The sequence below is a fragment of the Ranitomeya variabilis genome, chromosome 4, assembly GCF_051348905.1.
Source record: "Ranitomeya variabilis isolate aRanVar5 chromosome 4, aRanVar5.hap1, whole genome shotgun sequence".
In the NCBI taxonomy this organism is placed as follows: Eukaryota; Metazoa; Chordata; class Amphibia; order Anura; family Dendrobatidae; genus Ranitomeya; species Ranitomeya variabilis.
In genome coordinates, this window is record NC_135235.1 from 583,468,615 (window position 1) to 583,477,993 (window position 9,379).

At 44.6% G+C, this 9,379-nt stretch overlaps 1 protein-coding gene across 11 annotated transcripts in view; it reads right to left on the reverse strand.

Annotated features, from left to right (window-relative positions):
- RAD21L1 (RAD21 cohesin complex component like 1) overlaps positions 1-9,379 on the reverse strand; it is a 69,351-nt gene that overhangs the window by 57,096 nt on the left and 2,876 nt on the right. For all 11 annotated transcript variants that reach the window (XM_077253028.1, XM_077253027.1, XM_077253036.1 and 8 more), the window contains exon 2: positions 1,086-1,263. In XM_077253028.1, the coding sequence (XP_077109143.1) occupies positions 1,086-1,263 (178 nt within the window). The remainder of the gene's footprint in view (positions 1-1,085; positions 1,264-9,379) is intronic.

Sequence of the window (9,379 nt, forward strand, 5' to 3'; positions counted from 1 at the left end):
GCCTGGTGATGGATCCTCGCACACGTTGCAGCAATTCATCGAAGCTCTGTTCAGACATCCTCGTGTATTCGAAAAACTTCTCCGAGTTTTCACGTAGCTCGGTGTACAACGAGTGGCAGGCTCCACGGCTCTCTCGGACTTCTACGATGGGGTGTTGCCAGTAGCGACGACGTCTTCTCCGTCTTGCTCTTCTCCTTCACAAGCCACGGCAAAGGCAAAAGCCAATTTCAATTCCAAATCCAGATTACGATAGAAGCTCTCCATGCCAAGATCCATCAGCAAAATATGAGGATTTCATCTGTATAGGGTCTATATATACACTGTACAAATTTCCCATGAGACACGCCCATTGGGAAATTCTCCTGGAACAGCATTTGCCGCATTACAAAATTCTTTGAAAACTCAAACGCACGCGATGAAAAAACACAAAAGCATGCAAAAAAGCATACAAACGCAGCATTTTTTTGACATCATGCGTAAGCTGATGCAGATAAAAAAAACGCAGCGTAACCATGCATTTGAATGCGACTTGGCAAGTGTTTGAATATGCAGATGATACGCTGCGCACAGAGACGCTAATGTGAACTTAGCCTAACCCTGTTTATCGGGGACAAAGAATCTATGACGATAATGTAACTAAGTACATACTAATTCTGTCCTGGGGGAGGACAGGGACGGACTGACTTAGATCAAACCCATAGTATCACTACCGCCCTTTGGCTTCATTGAGACGTCCGATTCTCATGTACGAGTGCTATCTATTGCCATTTACATATTTGTGATTATTTTGCGGACCTCTAAGTCCATGGAGCTTTTTTTTTCTCCTTGTACGAGAAAAACGGATGACCACACTCTGATCAAAATAATTGGTCTGTTTTTTTCGAACGTGAGAAAAGTGACATCTGAATGAGGCCTTAGCTAACCTCAGACAACAGTGATTATGGCAGAGGCTATTGTGAAGTGATACTTTTTGTATGAGCTTCACTTCTTTCATAGTGCCAGTCAACTTTAGAAAAGTTTTTTTTTTTTTTTTTTTTTACCAATGTACCTTGTCCAAATAGTGATACTGTAAAAAGGGCACATACCTTTGGTGCCATGATGCTCTGAATGGCTGTTTCGAGGTTGCACTCGAATATGTGAGCCTTCGTCAGTTTCTTCTCCCAGTGTGCAGCAATCCAAATCTTGGAAAGGATGCCTCGCTTTCCCAGAAGCAGAGAAGTGTAAAACATAGTTACACTGAAAGAAATGTGCTGACAAATACAGCTGAAAAAAAACAGAGAGTGATCGTTATTATTAAAGTGGTTAAGCATAGCAATAAAATAATGGATCTGTAAACTGGAGCAACACTGGTGTAAGTACAGACTCTAAAGTAATGCACTATAATCTGCTCATTACAGCATAACTAGTCTGTCAATATGACCAGGAGGGCTTTGTATATATTGCCGATATGGTCTCTCTCAGTTTTCCATGCAGAGTATAGTTAGATTTACTCCCATCTGTCTTTGTCGGACCAAACTTATCCATTTGGTAAAATCTTACCTACGAATTGCTGCTTCTATAATACATTGTGGATTTTACACCTGGAAAAATCTGGATGGAAAATCCACAGTGTATCATTCCCATGTGGTCGAAATCTAAATGTAGAAGAGAAACATTTTTACACCTTGTCCATTCAAGATGTAACGACTACATAATGTCGGATCACTGCTGCGGCTGGGTGCATCTATATAATGTACATCGTGCATAAAGCTTAAAATTAAAAGATTACAGAATGATCTATTATATTACCCATTCGTAATCTAATAGAAACCTCATCTCTGAGTCTTAGGCCGGGGTCACACTAGACCGTAATACGGACGAGTGCTATGCGATAAAAAAAATCGCATAGCACTCGGCCCAATGTTAATCTATGGTGCAGCTCCCATCATCCGATATTTTCTCCACCGTATTCAGGATCCGAGTGAAATCGCAGCATGCTGCGATTGTCAGCGTATCTCGGCCGAGACTCGCCAATGCAAGTCTATGGGTGCGAGAAAAAAATCGGATTACACACGGACCATGCGTGTGCATTGCGAGAAATACGCAGCGGTGTTAGAGAAAAGCCGGTAATTCAATTGCCAGCTTTTCATTTCTCCTGCCTATACCCGACATGATATGAGACATGGTTTACATACAGTAAACCATCTCATATCCCCTTTTTTTTTGCATATTCCACACTACTAATGTTAGTAGTATGTATGTGCAAAATGTGGGCGCTGTAGCGTGTAAAATAAAGGGTTAAATCGCAGAAAAAATTGGCGTGGGCTCCCACGCAATTTTCTCCGCCAGAGCGGTAAAGCCAGTGACTGACGGCAGATATTAATAGCCAGGAGAGGGTCCATGGTTATTGGCCCCCCCGTGGCTAAAAACATCTGCCCCCAGCCACCCCAGAAAAGGCACATCTGGAAGATGCGCCTATTCTGGCACTTGGCCACTCTCTTCCCACTCCCGTGTAGCGGTGGGATATGGGGTAATGAAGGGTTAATGCCACCTTGCTATTGTAAGGTGACATTAAGCCAGATTAATAATGGAGAGGCGTCAATTATGACACCTATCCATTATTAATCCAATTGTTTGAAAGGGTTAAAAAACACACACACACGATTAAAAAGTATTTTAATGAAATAAACAAACAGGTTGTTTTAGTATTTTATTGCTCTCTCAATCCATCTGAAGACCCTCGCTCGGCAAAATAATAAACCCACAATATACATACCCTCTCTGATGAACTGTCATGTCCCACGAGGTAATCCATCTGAAGGGGTTAAAATATTTTACAGGCAGGAGCCCTGCTAATGCAGCTGTGCTCGTGTCTGTAAGCCCGGCGAATGAAGGAAATGTAGGTCAATGACCTATAGTTACCTTCAGTCGCGGTGAGGCGCCCCCTGGTGGATGTCCTCATATGACCTGGAGCGTGGGAAAAAGTTCCCAGGCTGCAGTTCATGAGGACATCCAGCAGAGAGCGCCTCACCGCGACTGAAGGTAACTATAGGTCATTGACCTACATTTCCTTCATTCGCTGGGGCTTACAGACACGAGCACAGCTGCATTAGCAGGGCTCCTGCCTGTAAAATATTTTAACCCCTTCAGATGGATTACCTCGTGGGACGTGACAGTTCAGAGAGGGTATGTATATTGTGGGTTTATTATTTTGCCAAGCGAGGGTCTTCAGGTGGATTGAGAGAGCAATAAAATACTAAAACAACCTGTGTGTTTATTTCATTAAAATACTTTTTAATCATGTGTGTGTTTTTTAACCCTTTCAAACAATTGGATTAATAATGGATAGATGTCATAATTGACGCCTCTCCATTATTAATCTGGCTTAATGTCACCTTACAATAGCAAGGTGGCATTAACCCTTCATTACCCCATATCCCACCGCTACACGGGAGTGGGAAGAGAGTGGCCAAGTGCCAGAATAGGCGCATCTTCCAGATGTGCCTTTTCTGGGGTGGCTGGGGGCAGATGTTTTTAGCCACGGGGGGGCCAATAACCATGGACCCTCTCCTGGCTATTAATATCTGCCGTCAGTCACTGGCTTTACCGCTCTGGCGGAGAAAAGTGCGCGGGAGCCCACGCCAATTTTTTCCGCGATTTTACCCTTTATTTTACATGCTACAGCGCCCACATTTTGCACATACACACTACTAACATTAGTAGTGTGGAATATGCCAAAAAAAAAGGGGATATGAGATGGTTTACTGTATGTAAACCATGTCTCATATCCTGTCGGGTTTTGGAAGGAGAAATGAAAAGCCGGCAATTGAATTACCGGCTTATCACATATATCGCGCTGAATTAAATATAAATACAGAATATATATATATGTGTCTCAATGACATTATTATATATATATATATATATATATATATATATATATATATACTGTATATATGTTTTAACGAACATTTGAGCACATAAATCCATTAGATGTCGGTTTTGCAAGCCTGCGATAAAATCTCGGCATACGGATGCCAAAAGGATCATTTGATGCGAGGAAATCGCATCCTCGCACTGCACACGGATCACTGTTTTGGAAACATTTGTGCGATTCTCGTCCGTGAAAGACGGACCGTTTTTTTATACGTTGTGTGTGTCCCCGGCCTTAAGCTACATTTTGAAGACGCTATCTAACAAAACTTCCACTGAGACGTCCTCCCCACAGACCAGATCTGCCCAACTGGATCACATTCAGTGTTTTTTGTTGTTATGAACTGTCATGGGAGCCCTGATTGACTACATTACAGGAGATGGACTGTAAGTGACATGAAGCAGAGCTTTCCCATGTAGTAGAGTAAGATGCATTATAACTTGGAACAGAAAGCATTTATTGTTCTGGGAAGCATTACTGTGTAAGATCACTCATGGAAAAAAAAAATCCTTACACTGGGGAGGAACTTAATGTTCATGTTTATACCATTGGTGTTATAAATGGGTTTGTCCTGGCAAACTCTCCCATGTGGAGAGACACTAGTGCACACTAGGAGGTATAGTTGCTGAGGAAACTGTCTGACGCCAGTGAGTATCATTCACTACTGTAGTTTGATTAACTAGAGTAGGTCTCAGGGCCGGACTGGCCATCGGGCATTTCTGGCAAATGCCAGAAGGGCCGGTGGCAGTCGTGGGCCGCTCACCAGCAATGACTCCCCGCCCCCCCCCCCCCGCAGCCGACACATCCCCCCCCCCCCCCGCCGCATTCAACTATACCGGCGTCTATGACGCTGGTACAGTTGAATGCAATGATGGAGGAGAGAGCGTCCGCTGTCGCTCCCTCTCCCATCATTCCCCGCTCTGCCTCTGACACTGCTGGTGCGTGATTACATCATATCATCGCGCACCTGCTGTGTTTCGGGCGGGCAGACTGTAGCCGCTGAGACCGGAGTGCGGGCACGAGGAAAGGTGAGGAGAGTGGTTTTTTTTTTTAAATAGATCAATGAGTGATAACTGGATTGTGGTGCTATTGGGGGCTGTATTACAATCTATGGGGGCTGTGCTGTATTACATTCTATAGGGGCTGTGCTGCATTACATTCTATGGGGGGGCTGTGCTGCATTACATTCTATGGGGGGGCTGTGCTGCATTACATTCTATGGGGGGGCTGTGCTGCATTACATTCTATGGGGGGGCTGTGCTGCATTACATTCTATGGGGGCTGTGCTGCATTACATTCTATGGGGGGGCTGTATTACATTCTATGGGGGGGCTGTGCTGTATCACATTCTATGGGGGGCTATGCTGTATTACATTCTATGGGGGCTATGCTGCATTACATTCTATGGGAGCTGGATGCATTACATTCTATGGGGGGCTGTATTACATTCTATGGGGGCTGTGCTGCATTACAAACTATGGGGGCTGTGCTGCATTACATTCTATGGGGGCTGTGCTGTATTACATTCTATGGGCCTGTGCTGTATTACATTCTTTGGGGGCTGCGCTGCATTACATTCTATGGGGGGGGGGCTGGCTGCATTACATTCTATGGGGGCTGTGCTGTATTACATTCTATGGGGGGCTATGCTGTATTACATTCTATGGGGGCTGTGCTGCATTACATTCTATGGGGGCTGGCTGCATTACATTATATGGGGGGCTGTAGTACAATCTATGGGGGGCTGTGCTGTATTACATTCTATGGGGGGCTGTGCTGTATTACATTCTTTGGGGGGCTATGCTGCATTACATTCTATGGGAGCTGGCTGCATTACATTCTATGGAGGGCTGTATTACATTCTATGGGGGCTGTGCTGCATTACAAACTATGGGGGCTGTACTGTATTACATTCTATGGGGGCTGTGCTGTATTACATTCTATGGGCCTGTGCTGTATTACATTCTATGGGGGGCTGTGCTGTATTACATTCTATGGGGGGCTATGCTGTATTACATTCTATGGGGGGGCTATGCTGCATTACATTCTATGGGAGCTGGCTGCATTACATTCTATGGGGGCTGTGCTGCATTACAAACTATGGGGGCTGTACTGTATTACATTCTATGGGGGCTGTACTGTATTACATTCTATGGGGGCTGTACTGTATTACATTCTATGGGGGCTGGCTGCATTACATTCTATACGGGGCCTGTATTACATTCTCTGGGGGGGCTGTATTACATTCTATGGGGGGGCTGTATTACATTCTATGGGGGGGCTGTATTACATTCTATGGGGGGGCTGTATTACATTCTATGGGGGGGCTGTATTACATTCTATGGGGGGGCTGTATTACATTCTATGGGAGGGCTGTATTACATTCTATGGGGGGCTGTATTACATTCTATGGGGGGGCTGTATTACATTCTATGGGGGGGCTGTATTACATTCTATGGGGCTACATTCTATTCTATGGGGGGCTGTATTACATTCTATGAGGTGCTGTATTATATTCTATGTAGGAGTTACATTATATTCTATGGGGGGCCGCATTATGCTCTATGAGGGGGCTACCATATATTATATATGCAGGGGCTGCATTATACTATATGAGGGGGCTGCATTATATTCTCTGGGGGTTACATTATAGTCAGGGGGCTACAATATATTTTGTGGGGTGGCTGCATTATACTCTGGAGTGGCATCATTATACTATATGTGGGCTGCATTATACCGTATCGAGGACTATGGGGAATACATTATACTATATGAAGAGCTATGGGGTGCATTATACTATGGGAAGTGAATTGTACTACATGGATGACAATGGCGGGGCATTATACTAAATGGAGCACTATGAGGAATGTATTATACTATTTGGAGGACTAAGGCGTGTATTATACTATATGGAGGACCGTGGCAGTACATTATACTATATGGAGGACTGAGGAGTGTATTATACTATATGAAGGAATCGCAGAGTATTTTAATATATGGAGGACTATGAGGAGTGTATTATACTATATGGAGGACTGAGGAGTGTATTATACTATATGGAGAACTGAGGAGGGTATTATACTATATGGAGGACTGAGGTGCACATTATAATATATGGAGGACTATGGGGTGTATTATACTAAACAAGCAAAATGCTGCCTATGCATCGGATTGTTTATGTGGTAACAGAAATCCTTGTTCTCAGCAGCACATCGCCGGTGTAAACTGTAGATGTGCTGCTGATGACATGATACAGTATGGTGACAGATTGATCTAATTGTGATTGTTCTGTTCCCTTCATTCTTTCTCAGTTGGTGTAAAGAGGCCGGGAAACAAGAGAACGACTTCAGTATTGTCGATCACACTTGTTTAGTGGCCTGAGATCAGCGCATGTAAATACAGCAGAAATGCTTCGTAGGGAGACGAGGCAAGGATGATAACAGTTGTAGTTAGCATCCAGCTGCTATCAATCACTGGTGTAAGTAATGGAGAGGTGTCTATCAGACACCCCCACTACTAGCCCAGACCTGGCGAGATCCAGCGACTCTGAAGAGCGGTGACGGTAGTAACAGTACCGCTCTTCACAGCCGCCAAGCTCAGCACACGACCCAGAATATCTGAAGAGCGGTGATGTTACTGATGTCACCGCTCTTCAGAGTCACCGGGTCTCGTGCTGCGCAGCGGAACCAAAAGTGGCTGTAGGCAACGGTTATGGAGCATCAGAATGAGGTTCCATAGCCTTTCTTCGTCTCATCCCTTCATTGTCTACGAGATCCAGTTATGTAGGTAAAGTAGCGGCTTTTCTTGGTACTGCAACTAAAAGCAATAAATAGGACTGAGCTGTAATGCTGGATACAGCTGTGATTATATGTTATATAGTCGTGTTACACTCCCCTCACTTCTTGTAACTTACAAGTGTACAAAGATATTATACAGTCACCATGTGACAAGTGGGCCTGTGTAACTTCAAATGCCAGGGCTGAATTTTAGTCCCAGTCCGGCCCAGGTAGGTCTTGTGTATTATATTAGAGTAGGTCCTGTGTATTATATTATAGTATTTAGTTGTTGTCACGCTGCAGCTATGCAGGTAACTGTAACTTCCACCAGTTGGCAACAGAGTGGAAGGAAAGTAACAAGTCTGCAAGGGCAGACCTGCAATGCTGCAGCTACCACCAGGTGGCTGCAGAATAGTCAAAGCCGAATCAAAACCTAGACCATCACGCAGTACAAAGGGTAAAAACAATAACAGAGTTTAGTGGAGAGCCAAAGTGTCAAATACCAGACAAGAGGCAGAAGTACCAGGGACCAGAGGCAAAGTCAAGTCAGAGTCAAAGCCGAGTCAAACACAGAAATCCAAAAGCAATCAGGAAACACTAAGACAAGACGGGCAAGGAAGGAGGAATAGATATGGTGCAAGGTCAGAAAGCGCAGCAGGACAAATCAGGATACTAACGGAGTCAAGTACTCACGCCATTACACTATTACAGAATGCTGTAGATAAGCCACTGATGCAGGTGAGCTTAGCTCACCTTCGATTTTGGGGGTGACAGGTTCCCTTTAAGCCTTGACATGATCAGCTCGGCAAAAGGGTAGACAGAACTCAAAACCCGGACCGGATCATGACTGTTGTACCGTCCACTGTGAGATAATATGGGACAGTATTCCTGAGGAACTCATTTAAGTAAACCCTGTAATGCCCCAAATAGGTACAGATGTTTGGATTCACACTGTCCACATTTCTGAGATGGCTAAGTCCCAACCTCAGAATGGATGTAACAAAGCTTAGAAACAAGGGATATGGTTACATCTTTGCAATCAATATTTTGCTTATTCACAGTGTGGCTGAGTCACACATCTGGCAGTCACGGTACAAGTATGGACTACGGTGTCCGGAGCAGCCTTGTGTCTCTTGACCATAAACTATCAGCCCCATTTATGTCTAGGAGGTTGTTGAGTTTGAGTCAGGACCATTGCAATCTGTACGTGGACGGTGACTGTTGGACTTGTGACACCCTAGAGGTATGTGTCCACGTTCAGGAAACGCTGCGTTTTTGACGCAGCGCTGAGCCGCAGCGTCAAAAACGCAGCGTCCAGATGTTACAGCATAGTGGAGGGGATTTAATGAAATCCCGTCTCCACTGTGCATTAAAAAATGCATACCCTTAGGGTATGTGTCCACGGTCAGGTTTGCTTCAGGCTTTGGTCAGGATTTTATGCAGGTAAAATCCTGACCAAAAATGCACCTGAGGTCACTGGCAGGTCACCTGCGGTGTTCCTGCGTGTTTTGCTCATTGTAGCAACATGCTGCGTTCTGAAAAAACGCACCGCATGTGCGTTTTTGCGGGAAAAACACATGCTTTTTTAATGCACAGTGGAGACGGGATTTCATTAAATCCCCTCCACTATGCTGTAACATCTGGACGCTGCGTTTTTGATGCTGCGGCTCAGCGCTGCGTCAAAAACGTA